Raw genomic sequence first — 23,759 nt, forward strand, 5'->3', positions numbered from 1 at the left:
TCTAAAGAGTATGTGACCATTATGCATTTCCTTTTAAATCTGGTGCCCTGGTAAGATATCACCAGATTAATCAAAAGATGTGCTGATTAACTTCCATCGTGGTTGTCATTGAGTTGGATCCATCCATGTGTGGAGGTGGATTTGAATATGTTGCTGACTCTTAGTTTTCTTCTCTTTCATATTTCTCTTTCTTTCTCATTAGCAATTTTCAAATAAGAGTCAATTAAGGTTCAACCTTTGCAAATGCCCAAACCATGTTTGTGGCGTGCAAATTTGGAATTAGAGGTCCACACCTCATAACCTATCCTTTTCTTTTAATGTAGCATCGACTGTTCCTTTTTTTACTGTACATCGAGTGTTCCTTACTACCCGGTATACCACAAATGATACATGGTAAAATTCGTAAATGTGACTCAAAAGTTCCAATGCTCGAGGGATCCATTAACGATGTATAAGTTACTTTTGTAAAAAAATTGTTTAAGTTACAGAAAAGTCCCTAGAAGTTACACAAGAAATACATAAGTACATTTGATACAACAACTACTGAAGCTAGAGTATACATCCAGAGGGCAGAAATTCACACCTTCTGGCATCACAATATATATCTCTGCCTGATGATGGCAATCAACCCTGACTGACCACCAACCCCTTATCGGCACCAGACCACATAAATGACAAATTAGCTACTTAAATGGTGCCCTAACTGTACACACAGTTTCTCTCCAAATTTCAATATTTACTTTTTGTCGATTTGGTGATGAGAATTTTATAGAGAACCAATTTTCCAATGGCCTTCGTTTGTCATCTTTCAAATAATTGGCTTCTCATGGTACTGCAGATGTCATCTGCCACAGCAACATTTTCAAGTAGGTATTTCTCAGCTGCTGCCTTGTCTGTCAGGAACTCACCATTGATCCAATACCCACACCCTTCCTTCACAATAACTCCATGAGAAGAAGCCATTTCCAGAATCTCCGATTCGTAGGCGATTCCCTTCCCAAACGTAATGTCGATGCCAGCTTCCTTCAGAACTGCTGGAGCTAATTTGTTCTTGATGATTTGCACTGATATGCCAATGCCGGTAGCCTGAAAAGGCAGAATTTGTTACCATCATAGCAAGGTTGGAATGTACCTGATGGTTAAGCTAAAGTCATGGATACCTTAAGCCTTTAGTAGAACAATGTGCATTGGTCTCTCTAGTGCAATCAGCTAAGGTTAAGGGGGAAACAGCAACTAAGAATCGAGAAAAACTATGTGCAATACCTGGTCATCAGTGTAGCGCAGTTCCTTTCTCGAAGTCCTCACTCTGATTGCTGCATAGAACCCTAATGCGTTGCCACCACAGGCCACCTCCTTGTAAAGCCCAGAAAATTCTTTTGAGCTCCGCCTTGTTCTGACCTATAAATATAACTAATTAATAGTTTCGTGGATATGATTCAATGCAACAACATCAAGAAACACAATGAACTTCAGACCTGATTCACAAAAATAATAAGTGTTTCTGACCGACTTAATGTGTATTGAATTTTCGAAGTGCTCGAGTCATTAAACGGGATTGCGTTTCTCCATAGTTCGTGTGCATTTCGCCTTCAAGCTCACATTTGGGAATAAGTCCTGCTACCTGTCATAAATCCATTACAAAAGGTAAACAAAATATAATATAATTTATATAACAAATGCATAAAGTTGATGGAGCATTGTATATTTGAATAAAAAAATATCTAAAACTGAAAGAGCATATCCTGTCCCGACAATGTCAAACGCAGCGTGCTTAAGATGCAGATTAACAGTTCTTCCAATTATAATGCACTGCTCTTAAATCATTGATTTAATAATCCAACTATCAGACAAAATAACTACTGACGCATCTACATTTTTTTTGTATAACTAGGAAATGTGTGGTCTTAAAAGTTCAGTTATAACAAAGTAAACATAATAAGCAACAAAAGAGAACCGAAAGATTCATGGAAATGGTGTAGTGAAGTAACGTACGCTATCCACAACAACAACATCAATAGATCCACCAACAAGAGTGTTCACTATGCTTAAAGAGTTTTCAGCAGAATCAGGTTGAGCTATTAGGAGTTTTTCAGTGTCCACGCCGATGGCTTCCGCAGATGAAGGGTCGAAAGCATTTTCTGCATCAATATAGGTGCAATAACCTGCAAGCATGCCAAATCACAGATAACGATCAGATACTCTACTTAGCAATAAGAAAAGCATATCAAGCATCAAGTGTAATGAACAACAAAGCATAAAGAGAAAGTACAGAATAGCTCTATGGAAGTACTTCAAAAGAAGAATACTTTAATCGGTTGGATTAAACTTTTTCTTGGTCACTAGCCAGTATTGTAACATGTAAGAAAAGAGTCATCAAATTAGAACAGTATTTCCATTAAAAAGAATGAGTACTGTTTAGATATGCCTGCAAGGAGGCAATTTTACATAGTACCGACACGGGTATGCTAACAAAAATCATTACTAATGCATGTTGGGTAAAGTATTAAAAACTGAAGAAAAAAGGAACAAAAACTACAGGATATTTCAATACAAAAACGCTGAAAGGTTGCTAGTAATCTCATGTACAGCTAGATTTCATGATAATCCAATATAAAAACTACAGGAAAAACAACAGAAATATCGACCTCCACTCTTTTGGGCTTCCTTGACAACATGAAGTGCAAGTGTTGTCTTCCCAGATGACTCTTTCCCAAATATTTCAACCATTTTACCCTGTCAAATAAATAAATTCAGTAATTTGTTGAAAGGGGCAACTAAATTTAGCTTGGAGTATACTTATAAAATCATAAATCTCCTTTTCAAAAAAAATCATAAATCTAAATAATTTATCATGTGAATATATTGTTCTGATTTTCTGAATATTATGGAAACGAATTACAACCTTTGGTAATCCTCCAATGCCAAGAGCGAGGTCAAGCTTAAGAGAACCAGTAGGAATGACAGATGCACGCCTTGTCCGGGAGAACCGCTCCAAACATAAATTAGACTCTCTATCAAAATCACCTGCAAGTTGAGAGACTGCAACATTTAGCGTTGACTCTTTCGCCAGAGATTTTGTATCATCGAGTGGGGGATGGCTCTCATAGTCTACCTGCATATCAACTGAAATTTTGTACAGATGTGAATACCACGACTCGTAAGGAAGAAAAACAATGTGGTTATGGAACAACAAAGACTGCAATAGTACTAGTAACTTTTGGAGACCTCATGCTCATATCCATCCATTAGGAGAATGGAGATTTCTATGGTAAAGACATCAAACAACAAGAAGATATCAGCCGTAATTGTGGTTGACATGAAACAGTCTTGTGACCGAAACGGATAAAACATATTGCTTCTTCCATTCTATCAAATCACAGTAAGAAAAAAAAGGTAGCCAGCATTATTTGATAGATAGATCAAAGTATTTTGCATACGTATCATAACACACACAAGCAAGTAAAAAACAAGAGATTTCAGAGAGATTGGCATTTGGACAGAAACGGAGCGCCGAGAGTGGCAGGCGGGGATGAGCTAGCGAGCACCTGAAGGGGTAAACGGCGGAGATGGGATGCTAAGGACGGAGTGAGGCATCCTGCGGAAGGGCGGCGGCTGCTCGTCGGACCGCGGTGAGGAGGCCCATGGCGCTGGCGGGGGAAGAGATCGAGGAGAGGAAGGAGAAGGGTGTCGCATAACTCTGTCTCCTGCACGGTTCATACTCGCCAGCCCAGTGGGCCGTGGCGGGGTTAGGCGGCAACTGGGCTCAGCCCGCTTGGTGCCAATCATGCTTACTACCCTCCTTAAGAAATCCGTTGTCTCAAAGAAAGAAAAAGATCCTACAGAAATCCATAGATTGGTCTTTTTTCTCTCGAGCTTTTTGGTACAAAAAAAAATCTACGAAATATTTTATTATAGTTCTTAATTATGGGATTTCAGTTTTCCATAATTGTGGAGCTACGTTTTCGAGTTTGAATAAAGTCACACATAATTTGGAAAAAACAAAACTCTTTACATACAGTGCCAAGAGTTTCACAACAACAGATAAGGTAGACGGTGTCAGGCAACCGAATCAGCTGATTTTCATTTTGTTCGATTTGTGCCTTATCAATTTGTGCACAGTTGTTTTTCTCCAGCAGAATCTGCGATTCGGTTGTCCACAGCGTAGAACAAAATCAGGAAAACACAACGCATATCTCTCGAGCCCTCCTCTGTAAGTACCACGCGAATCATACCCATACACGCAGCTGTATTGCATTGCATCAAAAAATCAAATCAAAACAGTTCCACGGGCGACCAGGTCGTCGTGTTGCCACAAGCAAATAATTGCAGGTTGAACCGAGGGCGTATCTTTGACTCCTGATCGATCAGCTTGAATGACCTCTTCATCTCTAGCTATATCAAAAAAAAAATAAAAAAAAAATAGTACTCCTTGGGACAAACACTTAGGTTTTGTGCACAGTTTAGGTTTGGTAATATAGTAGTACTAGATCATGATAGCGCGCATTGCAGCGCCCGACCTTATAGTTGCGAAGGACAGATGTGAGTGCAAACTAATATAATGACATAATGAATTGCACATAACCTTAGTTTATTGCTCCAAAAGTAAAGACATATATACAGTGTAATAAATTGTTATACCAATTATAGAAAGAAAAACAAAAAATCCGAAGCCACATTGTAAATCTATTTTAGGCTGACAAGATGAACCGTGAACTACCGCACATTTGCTCCTTGCAATGTCCTTTTAGTTCTGTGGATGGAGGTCCTCAAAGGCATGATAAATAAATGGAAGCATGTGAAGAATGATAAAAGAAATGGATCTACTGTATCTGTACTTCGTTGCAAATAAGCTGGCCTGATAGGAAAAGCTAGGTGGATTAGTTTGTTTGAGTACAATACTTTCCCACATTATAAATTCATAGTAAAATTATTATATTTTCATCTCCGAATAACACAACAGCAACAATAAGAGTTCCAAGTAAACAAGTAAACTGAAGAAGCCGACAATTACCTGGGAACTTGTGGTGGTGGTGTGTGGGGTGGGGGGGGGGGGGAGGGGAATAATAGTCGTGTTTCCTTTTTCATTTTGGGCTCCATAATGTTTTTTTTTTCAGGGTCCATGATGAACCCTGTGAGTGAACCTCACTATAAGTATGTCATCAAACAGGTATATGAGTCATGATACAAACCTCTACAAGTATAAGATCATTTCTGTTAGCAGAGCTATAAAGTGAGTATTAGGTGCATCAACTAATATAAGTAGAGAACATATGAGGAATCTCTCAGCAGTTTATCTAAGCTGCCAAAGCCTGAATTAATTGTGCTAACCTCTTATCATGGGCAGAAAATTGAGCTTCACACGTTGCTGCATCATCACCTCATGTTCAGACACGTATATATGCTCAAAGATCACCATAGCAATTGTACTTAGCTAGCTTTCCCATCTATTTTGGATCAAATCAAATTAATGGACAAGGTTGTTGCCAGCATAATCCAAAAAGGCTTGCCTATTTAAACCCTTGTGATCATTTTGCGAACTTTGTCTAACTCTTCCAGTAAAATTTTTGGTGTCATTTATATTCATAGTACAGTCTGTTTGGGTGAGATTAAAATACAATTACCTGGAAACTGGGGGTGCTTAATAATCATGTTTTCCTTTCAGTTTGGGCTCCATCATGTTTTTTTTTGCATGATCTATGATGAACCCTGTGATTCAACCGCACTAAGTATATCATCAAACAAGCATGTATTAGAGTCATGATAAAAAGCCCTGCAAGTGTAAGATCATTGTATTAGCACCTTAGCAGAGCTATATATAAAGTAAGTACCGGGCACATCAACTAATTTAAGCAGATAACATGTGAAGTATCTCTTGGCACTTTATCTAAGCTGCCAAAAGAATTAATTGTGCTAATCTCTGAACATGGGGAGAAAATTAAGCTTAATTCGTTGCTGCATTACACCTCATGTTCAGACACATATATCAGCTCCATGACCACCATAGCAATTGTACTCATCCAGCTTTCCATCTATTTTGGATTGAATCAAATTAATGGACATAGTTGCTACCAGCATAATCCTAACCATTTGTGTTTCAAAAAAAGTAAATACAAGTATTTGTTTTTTTACCGTGTTCAACAGTGAGATTGCTCTGTATCTGCAAGAGCAATATAATTTGACTTGGGTAGAATTGCTTTCATTGTATCTTCTCCCATAGTATGTGATCATGTGTTCTGCATCTAAGGAAATCAGATATTGCCACATCAATGAAGATTAAAAGAAGAATGAACAAAAAAACATAAATAAGCGCAGATTCTCAAGGAAGAAAAACAATAAAAGCAAGCACTACACCTATCCTGGAGACAATGAACTGGCCTAGAGATTAGAGACAAGGATGAGGCAGGAACAGAGTCATGTATTCACAGCAGACAAATGATGCATAGACGATAATTAATTTGCTAGGCCTATATTCTTGCAGTTGTTTCAGCAAAAAAGGGATGTTAATTGGACTAATAACCTCCATTCCTGGTTAGCCATAGGCCATAGTAGCTAATCACCCTTCTCCAGCTATCGGTGGCATCATATTCCTGAAATTGAGGACCTCATTAGGGACAGGTTACAGATTAACTAATCCAGGAACACATGATTATATTAGATACTTGAAGGGAGAAGGGAGAAGTAATTAGAACCACAACAATCCAGTCAGAATCGAAGACGAGAAGTAGAGAACCTGTACAACAGCGAACTAATAGAAACGAACCCAGCAACAAGCGTCGCGGCCGTGGCGGATACAGGGTCGGGGAGAAGCAGAGGTAGAGCCGCTTGTGGGAGAAGCGGCGTAGATGGCCATAATGTTGGAGATATGTCCTAGAGGCAATCATGTGATGATGTTATTTTCTATGTATTCATGAGTTATTGTTATTGTCCTTGAACATCATCACTGATATGTATCAATAAATACATGATTTGTTTGTGAGACTATGTATTCTATGATGTTGTTCTAATGGTCCCTGGTCATTGAGGTTATGCGGACACATAATTTAGACTAGCAATGTGAATCAATATGATGACTATGTTTCACAAGTCATAGGGCAAGGTGTTGCCGACTGATAGCATGGACTCCACAATGAGATTGTTGAGTCGGACAGACCCGCACTGAGACACAACAAGATGATTGTCATTTGTTAGTCTCAAGTACGATGTATATGCCAATCCTAGACCTGAGGTCATCGCATGAGCTTGGGATGTGAATCGGCTTACTTAGGGGTTGCCAAACGCTACTCCGTAACTGGGTGGTTATAAAGGTAGCTTTCGGGTTTGCTGAGAAGCATGCTGCGAGTCATGGTTGATCAAAATGGGATTTGCCCCTCTTGTTCGGAGAGATATCTCTGGGCCCTCTCGAGTGATCAGATTCGGAAAGCATGGCCATGCGACTTGGGTTAAGTGTTAACCCATTCGGGAATCTGTATCACAGGAACGAGAAGAGAGTCGAGCTATCCACAAGGATGACAAGCACTCGCCTTGAGCTCGACACACATATCGTGAGGCAAAAGGAATGTTGCATATGACACATTGTATGGTTCGTCAATATACCTTGTGGTTACTCGAGAGTTGGCACGTGCTGCTAGGCGCCGCTACCAACTATCGACTTGAGTCGGTGCCAGTGGACGAGTAAGGTGTTACTTGGACCTGCAGTCCGAGCTCGTAGTCGTGTCCGACTAACCGCGAACCTGAAGGGTCACACGCTTAAGGGGTGGGAACCGAGTTGGATCGGATCCAACTCGTATCGGGCTTAGACTCCTAACAGGCCTCAAGTGTTGAGCCCACTAGGGACGTCTATATAAGTGGAGGAGACCAAACCGTCTAGGGTTACACAAGTACAGACGCGAGTTAGACTCGGCCATCACACCTCCATGCCCAAAAGCCTTGCGATCAGATCTAGCAGTCCGCCGCACGGAGTTCCTCCCTATACGTGTGGATACCTCGGAGGCGCTGCACCTGCGGCGCTTGGACGAACTGTTCGTGGGATCGGCGAGGAGGAGCAGGCTGTTCGACTACTCGGCATCGACGCGCTACATCGACTCTACTTCCACTACGGGTCTGCGCGTCTAGTGGTAATCTCGTGATCCATTATCTACAGCATTGATCCGGGTGGAAGCGGTAGAATTTTTTATTTTGTGCTAGCGTAGCATACCGCGTTCCTCAACACATAAGTGGTTCAAGACGGTGGACGGCGTTTGCTACTGCCACCTGGAGCCGGATGGGAGCAGTGCACTGGGCGGGGGGCATGGAGGACCAACACGGCGGGGAGGAGAAGCGACACAAGCGCAAGGAAGCGAGTCGGCGATGTGAGGATGCTGGACGGTATTTGTCGTGTGAACAGGACAGAGCAGCAGGGAGGAGGCAACGGGACTGCAGGGAGGAGACAAAGGCGGCAGGGAGGAGGAGGCGAGGCAGCGGTGGGAGACGATGCGGTTGTACAGGTTCTCTCCTTCTCGTCTGTCCGTGGATGGGCCTCGTTTTCGGCCCAATGAACCAGCGCATCGGGATTTTCCTGGCGGAGCAGCGTCCATCGAGACAACGGATCGGACGGTCAGGCATTCATCAGGGTTCAGATCGGACGGCTGGCGCGGCAGATGGCCTGAGAACGCTCGGAGTCCGTCCCATTTTATTGTCTCTAATTAGGGCGTTGCTAACGTGGACATGTGGTATTTACGGCGCGTTGATTGGCTACACGTGAATTGCGGTCACACAACGTAATGTATATATTTTCCATCTTGGATTCTTGGGTCAAACAAAACCGAATCTCTACTTCTGGAGCAGCTAGAATTCTATGCATGCCGCCGGCGCAAGTTCAACAACTGCGGAGATCTCTTCCACTCCTCCCCTTGACTCTCTCTGCACCAAACACGGAGGACTTTCAAACAAGCTTACCACTACTAGTACCAAGAACTTGGAGCTAGCTAGCACGGCAGCAGCTGGCGACCTCTGTGGGCTGTGGCTACCCCAACTGAAGGTAGAAGACGACGATGGCGCCCGTGCCGCGTTCCGTGGCCGTGGCCGTGGCCCCCGGCGGCGACGAAGACACGGCCGCCGGCGTCGACGCGGACCAAGCCCGGCTTCACCAGCTGGGGTACAAGCAGGAGCTGAAGCGCGGGCTCAGCGTGGTGTCCAACTTCGCCTTCTCCTTCGCCATCATCTCCGTGCTCACGGGGGTCACCTCGACATACAACACGGGGCTCCGCTACGGCGGGCCGGCGTCCATGACGCTGGGCTGGCTCGTGGTCGCCTCCTTCAATGGCTGCGTGGCTCTGTCCATGGCCGAGATCTGCTCCGCGTACCCGACCTCCGGCGGGCTCTACTACTGGAGCGCCAAGCTCGCCGGAAAAAGATGGGCGCCCCTTGCCTCCTGGGTCACTGGCTGGTACGTGCATATGTTCATGCTTGGTAATCTTCTCTTTTGTCATGAGGAAATGAGAGACCGATTTGATTTGGACGTGTTGTTGGGTGATGATTGATTGGCTGATTGATTTGATATATGTGGTCTGTATGCATGATTTTGATCGTTTTGATATATCTTTCGATTTGGGGATTTGGTCTATCTTTGGTCGTTTTGGTGCATTTCCTAGTCATATAAACACGCGCGGCCGCCGCTCACGTACAAGCTGCACGTCTCTTTCAGAGAGAAAACTGAAGACTGATTTAGCTGATCTCATCTTCTGTTTTACAGGTTCAATATCATGGGACAGGTACGTCGTGCGCTCCAACTTCACAGGCTCTCTCGATCCTCGAGTGATGCAGGCCATTTGGCTGCAGCTTCAAATTAGTACTAGTATTATCTACTCCCTCCGTCACATATGAAGTGTCTCAAATTTGTTTAAATATGGATGTATCGATGTCTAGAAAGCATCTAGATACATGTAATATTTTGACACTTAATATGGGACGGAGGGAGTATACAACTGTATACAAGTGCAGTTAATCAAATGTTTAATAAGTACATGATACTTTTAACTAGTACTATTTCAACTTAAGATGTACCCCTGTCCGGCTGCTAGCGAGCATACATGCAGTGAACTCAGGCTTCAAACAGTTTAAAAAATATGAACTCTAGCCTCCTGTTTTGACTGTTCAGTGGGCTGGAACCACGAGCGTGGACTTCTCGCTGGCGCAGCTAATCCAGGTGATGGTCCTGCTGGGCACCGGCGGGGCCAACGGCGGCGGCTACCTTGCCTCCAAGTACGTCGTCTTGGCCATCTACGCCGCCATCCTCGTCCTCCATGGCCTCATCAACAGCCTCCCCATCCGCTGCCTCTCCTGGTTCGGCCACCTCGGCGCCTTCTGGAATGCCGCAGGTATATATATCATCTGATCCTTGCTAGCTCCAGAGTCCAGACAAATGCAAAGTCATAGATATCAGCTTTGTTGCTGATGTCCTTTAAGTTGGGACTTTGTCTGAAAACTGAACAACGGCGTGTTAACTGCAGGTGTGTTCGTGCTGGTGATCATGATCCCGGCGGTCGCCAAGGAAAGGGCGAGCATCGAGTTCATCTTTACCAACTTCAACACGGAGAATGGCACGGGTATCCATGGGAAGCCCTACATTTTAGCCGTGGGGCTGTTGATGAGCCAGTACTCGGTCGTCGGCTACGATACATCTGCCCACATGGTACTGGAATATAATTCTCACTTCCTTTCACGTGGAGTATAACAAAATCATGCTAAATTTCTGAAACTGGTAAACAGTTGGTTATTTAAAAAAAAAAAGTTGATAGAGTTACACACAACTTCTAAAACCTTGTATGCAGGTGGGGAAAGCTTGTAAAATATGCAGCTGCAAAGTTCACACTGCATAATGATTAAATGCTCATGATCATTGAATTAGAAATAAGAATCTCTAAAGCTACTTAGGAATTAACAGAGGCTCCCAACTAAACATGGTTCCTTGTATGAGCAGACCGAAGAAACGAAGAACGCGGACCGGAGCGGCCCGATCGGGATCATCACCTCCGTCGGCCTCGCGACGATCTTCGGGTGGATCTACCTGGTGGCGCTGACGTCAATCGTTACAGACATACCATACCTCCTCAGCCCCGATAACGATGCTGGTGGGTACGCCATTGCTCAAGCTCTCTACAGCACATTCCAAGCAAGGTATGGCAGTGGCGCCGGCGGGATAGCATGCTTGGGCATCATCGCTGTCGCCATGTTCCTCTGCGGCGTCGCCTGTATCACCAGCAACTCGAGGATGGGGTACGCCTTCTCTCGTGACGGGGCCATGCCCTACTCCCACGTCTGGCACCGGGTGACAAAAAAAGAGGTGCCCCTCAACGTCGTTTGGCTCTCTGTTGTCATCGCCTTCACCATGGCCCTCACGTCGCTCGGGAGCGAGGTGGCATTCCAGGCGATGGTGTCAATCGCCACGCTGGGCTTGTACATCTCCTACGCGCTGCCCATCTTCTTCCGCGTGACGACGGCCCGGAAGTCATTTGTGCCGGGGCCGTTCCACCTCGCCAGGTACGGGGTTTTCGTGGGTTGGGCAGCCGTCCTCTGGGTGGCTTTCGTCACCGTGCTCTTCTCATTGCCGGTGGCATACCCAGTGGCCAAGGACAACTTTAACTACACGCCGGTGGCCGTCGGCGGTGTACTGGTGCTCAGTCTCGTCGCCTGGGTGTTTCACGCCCGGTTCTGGTTCGAAGGGCCCATCGTAAATGTTGACATAGACTAGAGTTTTTTTTGTCTTGTAAACTTAATCAACAGGGCGGCTCGCGCATTTGTGCGACCATATCTACTGTGTATTGTTGTGTTTTGATCTTGATTTCTCTGCATATTTGCTCACCATCAAGAGATCATGGTGATGTGTAAGTAGCTGCACTCGTCGCCTGATATTTCGTCTCCAACACTCAAAAACACTCACATTCCGTGCCTTCGGATCTGGCGGATCGTGACCCCGGGTGATCTCTGCATGTATATGCCGGCCATTCTGGCTTTGGGCGTTGCATCATCCCTCGTTTAGGCAAAAAAAGGAAAAGATACTGTGGAACCCATGGTGGATTCTTGGCTCCTACAGCATAGTCATAGCGTATCCCAATATATACACCTGAGATGTACTCCCTCCGATCCTAAATTGTTGTCGAAATATTACATGTATCTAGATGTTTTTTTGAATAGATGCATTATATTTGGGTAAATTTGAGTCAAGAAATTAGGATCAGAGAAATATTTTAAAAAAACATTTTCCCTTTTAAATTTGTTAGTAGTACGTAATACATTTTCCCCCCTTTCAAGTAGCAGCTGACTAGCCGTATACCGATTCGCGCATGCCGATTGCCGCAACGGCGCAACCGTACGTGGATCGTTTCCATTCCACGCACCCAACCCCCGTCTGCAGACTCTGCACTAGAGTTGCAAGCAAACACGGCTATAAACACAAGGGTAGTAGCAACCTGCCGCGTGCAATCCTCCTTCCTCCCAAGGTAGAGAGGAAGAGGTACGCTGAACATCGCTCCATCCATGGCCTCGCCACGCTCCGCCGCCGTGTCCGTGTCCGTGGCTGCCGCCGGCGCCGACGCCGACCAAGCCCGGCTTCACCAGCTGGGATACAAGCAAGAGCTCAAGCGCGGCCTCTCGTACGTATTCCAGCTTCTAGCAGGAGCTCCATCGATCGTTCCATAATTCCATTGATTTGATTTCTGACGTCCTGTGCAAATATGGAACGCGATTCTTTCGTCTTTGGCAGCGTGGTGTCCAACTTCGCCTTCTCATTCTCCATCATCTCCGTGCTGACGGGGGTCACCTCCACATACAACACGGGGCTCCGCTACGGCGGTCCGGCGTCCATGACTCTGGGATGGCTCGTGGTCGCCTCCTTCAACGCCTGCGTCGCGCTCTCCATGGCCGAGATCTGCTCCGCGTACCCGACCTCGGGGGGGCTCTACTACTGGAGCGCCAAGCTCGCCGGCAAGAGATGGGCGCCTCTTGCCTCCTGGATCACCGGCTGGTTCGTCTACTTTAAACATTTGCACACAAAGTTCATCTTTCTTGTAATTTTTATCTCTCTCAAATTTTCAATATCCACAAACGCGGCCATATATATGATCGTCCAGTAAACAAACAACTCTCTGCGCTCTTACTTCCATCGGAGGAAAAATGAGCTTGCTTCTCTGTCTAAGACTTTAATCTTGGTCTTATCCTCTGTTTTACAGGTTCAACATCGTGGGACAGGTATTCCAGCTTCTTGCCAGGCCCCGTTGAACATTTCTGCACATTTGGCTGCAGCTTTCGTATACAGAGCTCTGGCGCTTTATTTTCAGAGTGTCTCCACTTCTCCTTTTGGAAACAACAAGTAAAATACAAGTACTAGGGACTCAGTAGCCTTGTATTTTTTTATTATAAACGATCATACGATAGGATTCCACTATCAAAAGATAACGGGATACACCAAGTTCGCCCACGTATTGCTATGTCCACACTATCAGTAGCCTTGTACTTGCATGACGCCCTGAACCATATATTCCTTCCTACTTTATTATATTATAGTTTGGACAAAAAATAATAATGGTAGCGTGATGAGAGCTCAGCTCAGATCGTCCCATGTCAATATTCAACGATACGGGCTTGATTCTGCCAGCCAACAAACTCGTGCATGCTTCGAAAAAATTGATTAAAAAAACTTACTACTGTAGTAGAATATTGGTATTACGTTACTGACTGACAGCCTCTTGTTTTGACCGGCCTAGTGGGCCACTTCTACGAGCGTGGACTTCTCGCTGGCGCAGCTTATCCAGGTGATGGTCTTGCTGGGCACCGGCGGGGCCAACGGCGGCGGCTACCTGGCCTCCAAGTACGTCGTCTTGGCCATCTACGCCGCCATCCTCGTCCTCCATGGCCTCATCAACAGCCTCCCCATCCACTGGCTCTCCTGGTTCGGCCAGCTCGGCGCCTTCTGGAACGCCGCAGGTCATTTGTAGTTTAAGATTTGATCTTACCGCACCGGTCTAAGATTAAGTTTTCTGATGTGTGAACTCTGAACGATGATTGTTGGCAGGCGTGTTCGTGCTGGTGATCTTGATTCCGTCTGTCGCCAAGGAAAGGGCGAGCAGCGAGTTCATCTTCACCAACTTCAACAAGGACAACGGAACGGGGATCCATGGCAACGCTTACATTCTTGCCGTGGGGTTGTTGATGAGCCAGTACTCCATGATCGGCTACGATACCTCTGCTCACATGGTAGACTCTCGGTGTTGATTCCCTTGTGATTAAACTTCAGTTACCGCACCCTCCGAAACATTGATGTAACTGGAAGCCAGATTATGATGTCTTTTGCTCTTACATATGTGCAGACCGAAGAAACGAAGAACGCGGACAAGAACGGCCCGATCGGGATCATCACCTCTGTGGTTCTCTCAAACATCTTCGGTTGGGTTTACCTCGTGGCACTGACATCGATAGTGACGGACATACCGTACCTACTGAGCACCGAGAACGACGCCGGTGGGTATGCCATCGCGCAGGCTCTCTACTCTGCCTTCCAACGGAGGTACGGCAGCGGCGCCGGCGGGATCGCCTGCCTAGGGGTCGTCGCCGTTGCAATGTTCCTCTGCGGCGTCGCTTGTATCACCAGCAACTCTAGGATGGGGTACGCCTTCTCCCGCGACGGGGCCATGCCCTACTCCCGCTTCTGGCACCAGGTTACAAAGCATGAGGTACCCTTGAACGTTGTTTGGCTCTCGGTGGTCGTCGCATTCATCATGGCCCTCACATCGCTGGGGAGCCAGGTGGCATTCACGGCGATGGTGTCGATCGCCACGTTGGGGCTGTACATCTCCTACGCATTGCCCATCTTCTTCCGTGTGACCACGGCACGGACGTCGTTTGTGCCCGGACCGTTCCACCTAGGCAGGTTTGGGGTTCTTGTCGGTTGGGCGGCCGTGCTCTGGGTGGCTTTTGTCACCGTTCTCTTCTCGTTGCCAGTGGCATACCCGGTCGCCAAGGACACCTTCAACTACACGCCGGTGGCCGTCGGGGGCGTGTTGCTGCTCAGTGTTGCCGCATGGGTGTTCCATGCACGGTTCTGGTTCAAAGGACCCATTGTAAACACGGAAACATACTAAAATTTTCTATCTTGTACACTTCAATTACTAGTTCTTCGTGTGACTAGATTTGCTACAGATTGGTATTGATTTCTCTGCTAGATTTTTTGGGTGCAATCGATATGATATTCAATCTAGCCACATAGGCGCTAAAATGTATCGCTAGTGGTCAGAGATAAGGATTTTGGTACTGTATATGGTACGTGAAGACTCCCAGGTACAAATGTTGGCAGCCGGAAATGCAAAGCCTGAAAGTCACATGTGGATAGCCTGAGAGAGAGAGTGATCGCTCGCACTGCATTTATAATGGGAGGTCGTTTTCCCAAATAAATACAGTCCACTCCTGGACCAGAGGAGAGGACCCGTTCATGGTGACAGAAGAAGAAGAAGAAGAAGAAGAAGAAGAAGAAGAAGAAGAAGAAGAAGAAGAAGAAGAAGAAGAAGAAGAAGAAGAAGAAGAAGAAGAAAAATCAAAGGAGAGATGAAGATCAAAATCAACTGAAAACGATCTTGCCGTCTTATCCGGCCACTCACATTCACGCGATTGAATCTTTGTCAAACGGTGACTTTCCAACAGCAATAATTTGCTTCCGCAGACAGACGCGCTACAAGCCAATTGCAATCATAAACTAGAGTTCTCGGCCGTCAACAATGGGGAATTCTACGAAAGGGAAACCCCCTCCCAGAAATAATGGCTCCGGGCGTGGATCTTTTCCGCTCACTCCTCTCTCCTGTTGACTGGCCGGCGGCTCCTCTGCTCCAAAGACTACTTCCCGACAAGCTCACTGGGTCACTCGCTGCCTCACTGGTAAATAACTAGTAAATACTACGGAGGACAACAAGACAGTTCGACAGCAACCAACCTGCAGCATAGCCAAAGCAGAGGAATTTGGTAGATACACTCTACAGACGACGATCTATGGCCGTGTCACGCTCCGGCTCGGCCGCCGCCGGCGACGCGGATCAAGCCCGGCTGCACCAGCTGGGCTACAAGCAGGAGCTCAAGCGCGGCCTCTCGTACGAACCCTGCAGCCGCTTCGAGCTTCATCGATTTATATCACCAGCAAGTGTTTGAGGTTCTTTAATTTGGGGTCTGGCCGTGTATGTATGCAGCCTGATGTCCAACTTCGCCTTCTCCTTCTCCATCATCTCCGTGATGGCCGGCGTGACGACGACGTACAACGCGGGGCTCCGGTACGGCGGGCCGGCGTCCATGACCCTGGGCTGGCTCGTGGTGGCCTTCTTCAACGGCTGCGTGGCGCTGTCCATGGCCGAGATCTGCTCCGCTTACCCGACCTCGGGAGGCCTCTACTACTGGAGCGCCAAGCTCGCCGGCAACGACTGGGCGCCTCTTGCTTCCTGGGTCACCGGCTGGTACGAACGCCTCTCTTGCTTTCTTCAACTCTTCTTCAGAACAAAGCAGAGTGCTATCACAGCCCAACTGCTTGTAGTACTAGTGCAAGTCTAAATTAATTCCTTCCATCATGTGCTCCATTTTACAGGTTCAACATCGTGGGCCAGGTATATATATGCTCAAACGTCAACAGCATCTAAGTATCTAACAACAGCCAATTTGGTGTCCCACAATGCAATGCTACTGTGAGGACAACAGTCTCTTGTTTGAACTGTACTTACGTGCTATGTACAGTGGGCTGCGACGACGAGCACGGACTTCTCGCTGGCGCAGCTGATCCAGGTGATGGTGCTGCTGGGCACGGGCGGGGCCAACGGCGGCGGCTACACGGCGTCCAAGTACGTCGTCTTGGCCATCCACGGCTTCGTCCTCGTCCTCCACGGCCTCATCAACAGCCTCCCCATCCGCTGCCTCTCCTGGTTCGGCCACCTCGGCGCCTTCTGGAACACCGCCGGCGCCCTCGTGCTCGTCGTCCTCATCCCTTCCGTCGCCACGGAGCGTGCCAGCCCGGAGTTCATCTTCACGCACTTCAATGCCGACAACGGCATGGGCGTCCATGGCAACGCCTACATCCTCGCCCTCGGCCTCCTCACCAGCCAGTACTCCCTCCTCGGCTACGACGCTTCCGCCCACATGGTACACAGACATTTGTTCCAAATCTCCTTCAACCTCAAATTAGGACTTGGTAATTACAATTTAGATTAGGATCGATTTCATTGTGTGTGTGTGTGTGTGTTAGATTGAGGAGACGAAGAAGGCGGACTGGAGCGGGCCGATGGGGATCGTGTCGTCGGTGGCGTTGTCCACGGCATTCGGCTGGATCTTCATGGTGGCGCTGACATCGATCGTGACGGACGACATACAATACCTTCTGGACACAAGCAACGACGCCGGGGGATACGCCGTGGCGCAGGCGCTCCACAACGCGTTCCGGAGGCGGTACGGCAGCGGCGCCGGCGGCATCGCGTGCGTGGGGGTCGTGGCCGTGGGCATCTTCCTGGCCGGGGTGGCGTGCATCGCGAGCAACTCGAGGATGGGGTACGCCTTCTCCCGGGACGGGGCCATGCCGATGTCCCGCGTGTGGCACCGGGTGACGAAGCACGAGGTGCCCTTGAACGTGGTGTGGCTCTCCGTGGTGATCGCCTTCGCCATGGCGCTCACGTCGCTGGGGAGCCAAGTGGCGTTCCAGGCCATGGTGTCCATCGCCACGCTGGGGCAGTACATCGCATACGCGCTGCCCATCTTCTTCCGGGTGACCACGGCACGAAAGTCGTTTGTGCCGGGACCATTCCACCTAGGCAGGTATGGGGTTTTCGTCGGCTGGGCCGCGGTGCTCTGGGTGGCGCTGCTCACCGTGCTCTTCTCGCTGCCCGTGGCGTACCCGGTCGCACAGGACAACTTCAACTACACGCCCGTGGCCGTCGGTGGCGTGCTGCTGCTCAGCGTCGGTGCCTGGGTGCTCCACGCCCGGTTCTGGTTCCGAGGGCCCATCGCCAACGTCGATTTGTAGAAACTGATGATCCATCTGTCCATGTGGCTCGAATACATGCTGCGGCAGCTACAGAAACAAATATTGAAGCATTTCTGAAAGATTAGTTCTTCAGAAAAACAAATTGGTATGAGAATTTCAGGTCCAAGACCTTGGCTGCAACGAGTAAGGTAGAATCATGAAGAAGAAAAACTGAACAGGATCGAGGTCTGAATTTCGATCAATGAGTAACGCACGTTCAGTTACCGCGTGCATATTGTCATGTAGCTCGAGCTTCTTTCATCCCCAGCTTGTAGGATCTGAGGTAGTGAACAAATTCATCCACGTGCCTCTCATGGCACTTGTCCGCCACAATCTCCTGCATCTTGCGCGCATTCGCCGCAAAGATCCTCCTGCTGCCGCTCCCCTTTTCGTCACACATGACATCCCGTATGGCCGTATTTCTGCCGCGATGCTGTCGCGCCGGAATAACAACGCCTCGTCCTCGTCCTTGTGCACCTTCACCCCGACTTCCCGGTCCGCCATTAGCCGCACGGTCGACCAAGGCCGGGAGCATGACCATGGGGAGCGCGCCCGCGCTGAAGCGCCTCGATGGCGGATCCCCAGCCGCAGTGCGTCATGTAGGCGGTCTGCGGCACCCAGCTAACCCGTGCGCGGTCCTCGAAGCCCCGGGGGAGCGGCAGGACGGCGTCCTTGAGAGCCCAGAGGAAGCGCGCCCCGGCGAGCTCCAGGGCGAGAGCCATCTCGTGCAGCTGCTTCACGATCGTGGAGCTGCTTCGCAGACGCGCGAGGCCCGGCGCTCGGCGAGCTCCAGGCAGGGGAGAATGTGGGCGAAAGCCAGCCACGGGAACACGACGATGTGCAGCGGGGAGGACGACCCGTCGTTGGCGGCGTCCATATGCGACGAGCGAGCCAGGCTATGGAAGCAAGTGTTCAGCGGTGGCACTTATTGTAAGCTCGATCGGATGAGAGGAGACTAGCTTGTGAAGCCGTAATTGTGCTTGTACATATTGCAGCATCGATCGGCACCTCGACCCTGACAGACCAACTAATCAGAAACATTCAGGGACGTGCAGCTTCTCCCTCCATGTAATACACCACACCACTCCTGCGGTGGTGGTGACCCCTCGCGCCATCGATGACCAGAACTACAACCCCACCTTGTTAAAGGGCAAAGAAACACAAGGCACCAAACAAATAGGAGGGCAGGAAACAACCAGGAACGGCCTCGATCTTCATTGTCTTCGTCAGCTTGAGGCCAGGTTCAGCAGGATTGGAGCCCCACCTCCTTGTAGCTGCTACACCCAAGGTAAAGGGAGAGAGGATACTTGGGCCGGAATTGTACATCTTCATCAGCATGGGTAGTGATAAGCCACGTCTGAATTTAGCATAAACTGAAGCGTCCGAGAAATAGAAAACATAACTCTTAATTCAGCTCATGTACGGTGGCTAAATTAAGGGATCAATTTAGAATGCTTCGTCTCAAATCGAGATACGTAGAAACTGATGAGCATATCTGGTTCTACTTGAGCAGCAACAACGACAAGCTATCGTCGAAAGCTTGTCCAGTTCTCACAAATCACAATTTGTGTCATCACGGTGTCACTAGCTTGATTGTTTTGACCCACGCGCGCGAGCTGATTTTTTTTTTGATCAAAGGGGAACTCCCCCAGTTTCATTAAGGAAACCATAGTTTAGACTACAAATAGTGTGTGCCCGTAGGCCACAAAAAGAAAAGGAAAGTCTGAAAGAAGAACAAAACTACACCGAGCTGAAACTCTCAGCTATCTAGAGCGATAGTTTTGACGACAGGAAATCTGACCCACACCAAGAGCGGGTCAGTAAAATGAACTTCCATACTCCGGCGAACTGATAGCAGAAACGAAACTACAGGCTTCAGGCTTCAGCGCGCGAGCTGATAGGCGATGTATACTTAAATTGAGATGTTAGGCATGATGTAACGCTATTGCGGTAGGTAATTTCAAAAAGTTTTTGGGAGCATTTTTATACGCTCCAAGCAAAAGTCACAGTACGGCATCTGGTTTTTAAAATCGGCCCCTCGCTAAAACTATCTAGCTAGCTCACGCATAAAGCAACTGCCGGCCTACGGTTGGAGAAAGCACCTTTTGAATTTCGATCGGGTATGAAAAAGGCAGTTCGTGTATTTGGACGCAGCCGGTTGACGATGTGCTTTGAATTTAGAAAGTCATTATGTAGTCTACTCGATCGTACCCTACATTCGAATTGCTTCCTCCACAGACAAAAGGCCGGCTTAGTATACGGTTTAATTTGGTCCGTGGACAGATAGCAGTATTCGTAACAGGGGTAGGTGCATAATACGAGTACCGGCCGGCCGGCCTGCAGACTTGTGATTAGTTCTCAGACTGTTCAGTTCAGTAGACAAAGTCTGTCGAGCACTACTCTTCAAGGGAACTCCAGCTACTGATGCACGTTATGGCATGCCATGGCATCGGTTCGTCCGGAAACGACGACGACATGCATGCAGCTAGCTCAATAGCTCATGCAACTTTAATTCAAACTGTTGCTGCTTGCTTTTGCTTTGCTAGCTAGCTTGTTCCGACCGATTGCTGCCCGAGCAGTTAACTGCCCAAATGTCCGAACGAGAACAAAAGGTGTATTAGTATATTACAGGTACAAGCTTGTGCGCGCATGTGCCCTTTAGCTTTGTAATCATACTTCCATCAAGGCATCAACTGACTTAAAAGATTAGAGCGAGCTAAGAAGGGAAGGACGTTTCCAATCAAAGGGTCCACTCTGCTCGATCTGCTACAGAGTTTACAAATGGAAGATGGCGCTCTTCTCCTTTAATTTAACATGGCTATTCTTGTTCTACATGTATATGCGATGAATAGTCAGTGGTTTTTTAGACGACGGAATTTGAGAAATGGTTGTCCCGCTGAAGCTCCGCTTTGCAGAATAGAAAACGGAGACGTAAAGCGTATGCAGTCATCCTCCCGCGCCTAGTAGCCGTTGAACCGCGCCTTCGTCCCCAGACCCGACCACACCCCGGCCGCGCTTTTAAAAATCTCCTTTTTATTACTGGAAACAAACCGACCGAGAGCCGGTGGTCGTCGTCTTAAAACTGCCCGGCCTCTCTGTCTCCCCTGCTATTATAGGCCTCCAATTCCCCAAAGTCTCTCCCTTCTCCAGCTCCCTCCATCGATCCATGGCGATAATGCCAGATCAAGACCGCGCCGCACTGTCCGCACCCCTCCTCCCGCGGCCCGTCTCCCTCTCCACCTCGTCTTCCTTCTCGGCCTCCTCCTCACCGGCGGCGGATGCAGCAGCAGCGGCGCCGATGCCGATGCCGAGGGACACCGCGTGCTGCAAGGCGCTGGCCGTGCTGCGGGACGCGCACCCGGGCGGCGGCTCCGTGTCCTGCCTCTCCCTCTGCGGGGAGTTCCTGCTCAGCGCGTCCACGGGCGCCGACATCGTGGCCTGGCAGCAGCCGGACCTCCGCCGCTTCGCCCGCTTCGGCCATGGCGGGGAGGGCGCCGTCAAGGCGCTGGCGGCGTCCGGCGGCAGGGTGTTCTCCGCGCACCAGGACGGCCGCGTCCGCGTGTGGCGGGTGTCCCGGTGCTACAGGTCAGAGAACGCGTTCAAGCTCGTCACCGCGCTCCCCACTACCAGAGACTATCTAGGCAAGGTGTTCCGCCAGGCGAGCTACGACGGCGCCGCCCAGCAGAGCCGCCGGAGACGAGGCGGGCGACGCCGCCTCTGGATCGAGCACGCCGACAGCATCTCCTGCCTGGCGCTCCACGACGGGAACGTGTACTCGGGTTCCTGGGACAAGACGCTCAAGGTGTGGCGCATGGCGGATCTCAGGTGCGTCGAGTCGATACGCGCCCACGATGATGCCATCAACGCCGTGGCTGCCGATGCCGGCATCATCTACTCGGCGTCCGCCGACGGCCGCGTCAAGGCGTGGGAGAAAGGCAAGGCCGGGGGATCGCATTCGCTCCAGGGCATCCTCATCGCCCGCGACGGCGTGTCGTGGAACGCCGTCGCCGTGAGCGCCGACGGCGGCGGGCGGCGGCGCGTGTACGCCGCGGGCTCCGACGGGCATCTCGTTGGCTGGGACAGGCTCGGCGGCGGTGGGGAAGTCCGGTGGAGCCTGGCGTGCGACGTGAAGGCGCACGCCATGGCCGTGCTGTGCCTGTGCGTGGCAGGGGACCTGGTGTGCACCGGCTCCGCCGACAAGACCATGGGCCTGTGGCGCCGGCAGACGAGCGGCGGCGGTCTCGCCAGGATCGGCGCCGTCGGAGGCCACGAGGGCCCCGTGAAGTGCCTCCAGGCGTCCTGGTGCAGGGCTAGCAACGGGTGTATGGTGTACAGCGGAGGGCTGGACAAGAGCATCAGGGTCTGGTGGGTGCCCAGCGGCCAGAATGGCGACGACGAGCAGCGGAATGAAAAGGGCACCAAGGATGATCATGATCACAAGCCCCGTGTGTTCTTGAGGTGATCTAATACTGGATCTGGATGGAAGAGCTTGAGAATTTTTTTAACCTTTTTTTAATTGCTTGATAGCACTGCATTTTACAGTGATTGCTTGGGCTGGTGATTGTTTTATAGAGGTGAGGATTTAAGGAGTGATAGATGTAAATGGTTGTAAACTGTAGCACTTATACTCTGATAGCACCGCATTTTACAGTGATTGCCTGGGCTGGTGATTGTTTTATAGATGAGAGGATCTAAGGAGCGATGTAAATGGTTGTAAACTGTAGCACTTATACTCTGATGGTCTGCAAATAGGTTTTGATTTTAGTTAAGTACAAGTGTATCTTTCCTAGTCAATTTATAAATAATTATCTATTGACCGAAGATCATAGTCTCAGGTGAAGATCACCTCACCCATGTGTTCTTGCATGAATCTCGGCGATTAGATCGGATGGTTGTTGACACTGACTTGTAAATAGTTATGTCAATCACCTAAGAATAGCAAACCCATTTATTATTTTAGTTTTTGGCCATGACCACATGCATACATAGATTCTGATTCAATGGAAAATGTTGACATTCCTTCCCCACAGCCTCCTGTGTATGTCATTTCTCATCGTTGCATCTTCCCCTTCCTATGGCCATCGAGCCACACCTTGACGCCTCTTTCGCTTTCTACTCCCGACGGAAGCATGTTCCCGTTCGACGCCAATGGCCGTCACCACTGCCCTCAAGCTTATCATGTCGTGGAGGGCAGGGCTCCTTTCCTCTTCCTCCTTCCCCTTCTCCTTCCTCACACACGATCCGACTGGCCGAGGAGGAGTTCATGCCGCTGCCAAGTGTTACCTCCTACTCCTAGCGGAAGCTCATTACCTTATGCCTTACCGTCAAGCTCGTCATTGTTGTCGCCATCGAGATTTTGGTTATCGCCTTCCCCCTCTCCGAGAAAAGGGGTTTATTGGACGAAAAACAATGTTAAAAAAAAATTGAATTCAAGCCACAAATGAACACGTGACCCACTAATTGGGAGAGATAGCTCCATCTATTGCATTTTGTGAGATCACTTATATGCAATACATAATTATCTCAAAAGCAAATTTTAAAATTCAAAATTTGGTTCGAACATCTTGTCCGGTAAATGACCAAGATGTTTCGATTAATGTGGTTACCGCAAATCCCAGTTCCACGAGAAAGTAAAAAAAACCCGCAGGATCCGTCGCCGCCAAGCATCAATGTCCCCTTCCTCTTCTTCCCTGTCCCATGCCTCTACTTCAGCCTCCAACGCAAATCCAAAGACAGCGAGCGA

General features: G+C 48.7%; 5 protein-coding genes and 1 pseudogene across 5 annotated transcripts; 4 read left to right on the forward strand and 2 right to left on the reverse strand.

Annotated features, from left to right (window-relative positions):
- Positions 1-501: 501 nt before the first annotated feature.
- On the reverse strand, positions 502-3,628 carry LOC100840914 (DNA repair protein recA homolog 2, mitochondrial). Its single transcript, XM_003567416.4, is given in 8 exon segments — positions 502-1,086; positions 1,264-1,398; positions 1,476-1,525; positions 1,528-1,621; positions 1,993-2,162; positions 2,646-2,733; positions 2,903-3,024; positions 3,546-3,628. Coding segments are annotated over 8 exon segments (993 nt in total). The 5' UTR covers positions 3,595-3,628; the 3' UTR covers positions 502-801.
- A 5,107-nt stretch (positions 3,629-8,735) lies between these two features.
- LOC100841217 (amino-acid permease BAT1 homolog) lies at positions 8,736-11,841 on the forward strand. Its single transcript, XM_003567417.4, has 5 exons — positions 8,736-9,424; positions 9,731-9,749; positions 10,136-10,355; positions 10,488-10,669; positions 10,958-11,841. The coding sequence occupies exons 1-5, from the start codon at positions 9,030-9,032 to the stop codon at positions 11,726-11,728; spliced, it is 1,587 nt and encodes a 528-aa protein (XP_003567465.3). The 5' UTR covers positions 8,736-9,029; the 3' UTR covers positions 11,729-11,841.
- A 492-nt stretch (positions 11,842-12,333) lies between these two features.
- Positions 12,334-15,229, forward strand: LOC100828477 (amino-acid permease BAT1 homolog). Its single transcript, XM_003565007.4, has 6 exons — positions 12,334-12,629; positions 12,740-13,000; positions 13,206-13,224; positions 13,740-13,959; positions 14,048-14,229; positions 14,343-15,229. Exons 1-6 carry the CDS (start codon positions 12,514-12,516, stop codon positions 15,111-15,113), a joined length of 1,569 nt encoding a protein of 522 aa, XP_003565055.1. The 5' UTR covers positions 12,334-12,513; the 3' UTR covers positions 15,114-15,229.
- Positions 15,230-15,434: 205 nt separating this feature from the next.
- Positions 15,435-18,349, forward strand: LOC100829081 (amino-acid permease BAT1 homolog). The gene is made up of 5 exons (XM_003565009.4): positions 15,435-16,109; positions 16,206-16,466; positions 16,595-16,613; positions 16,741-17,142; positions 17,246-18,349. Exons 1-5 carry the CDS (start codon positions 16,012-16,014, stop codon positions 18,014-18,016), a joined length of 1,551 nt encoding a protein of 516 aa, XP_003565057.1. The 5' UTR covers positions 15,435-16,011; the 3' UTR covers positions 18,017-18,349.
- Positions 18,064-19,131, reverse strand: LOC106866096 (annotated as a pseudogene).
- Positions 19,132-21,081: 1,950 nt separating this feature from the next.
- LOC104582959 (protein JINGUBANG) lies at positions 21,082-22,837 on the forward strand. The gene has a single exon (XM_010234511.3). The coding sequence runs from the start codon at positions 21,183-21,185 to the stop codon at positions 22,476-22,478; it is 1,296 nt and encodes a 431-aa protein (XP_010232813.1). The 5' UTR covers positions 21,082-21,182; the 3' UTR covers positions 22,479-22,837.
- Positions 22,838-23,759: the final 922 nt, after the last annotated feature.

Source organism: Brachypodium distachyon, chromosome 2 (assembly GCF_000005505.3).
Source record: "Brachypodium distachyon strain Bd21 chromosome 2, Brachypodium_distachyon_v3.0, whole genome shotgun sequence".
NCBI classification, from domain to species: Eukaryota; Viridiplantae; Streptophyta; class Magnoliopsida; order Poales; family Poaceae; genus Brachypodium; species Brachypodium distachyon.

Coding starts and splice junctions, on each gene's coding strand:
- LOC100829081 (XM_003565009.4), top strand. CDS start 16,012: ATGGCCGTGTCACGCTCCGGCTCGGCCGCCGCCGGCGACGCGGATCAA. Junction 16,110..16,205: donor GAGCTCAAGCGCGGCCTCTC/GTACGAACCCTG, acceptor GTATGTATGCAG/CCTGATGTCCAACTTCGCCT. Junction 17,143..17,245: donor ACGACGCTTCCGCCCACATG/GTACACAGACAT, acceptor TGTGTGTGTTAG/ATTGAGGAGACGAAGAAGGC.
- LOC100828477 (XM_003565007.4), top strand. CDS start 12,514: ATGGCCTCGCCACGCTCCGCCGCCGTGTCCGTGTCCGTGGCTGCCGCC. Junction 12,630..12,739: donor GAGCTCAAGCGCGGCCTCTC/GTACGTATTCCA, acceptor CGTCTTTGGCAG/CGTGGTGTCCAACTTCGCCT. Junction 14,230..14,342: donor ACGATACCTCTGCTCACATG/GTAGACTCTCGG, acceptor ACATATGTGCAG/ACCGAAGAAACGAAGAACGC.
- LOC104582959 (XM_010234511.3), top strand. CDS start 21,183: ATGGCGATAATGCCAGATCAAGACCGCGCCGCACTGTCCGCACCCCTC.
- LOC100841217 (XM_003567417.4), top strand. CDS start 9,030: ATGGCGCCCGTGCCGCGTTCCGTGGCCGTGGCCGTGGCCCCCGGCGGC. Junction 10,356..10,487: donor CGCCTTCTGGAATGCCGCAG/GTATATATATCA, acceptor TGTTAACTGCAG/GTGTGTTCGTGCTGGTGATC. Junction 10,670..10,957: donor ACGATACATCTGCCCACATG/GTACTGGAATAT, acceptor TTGTATGAGCAG/ACCGAAGAAACGAAGAACGC.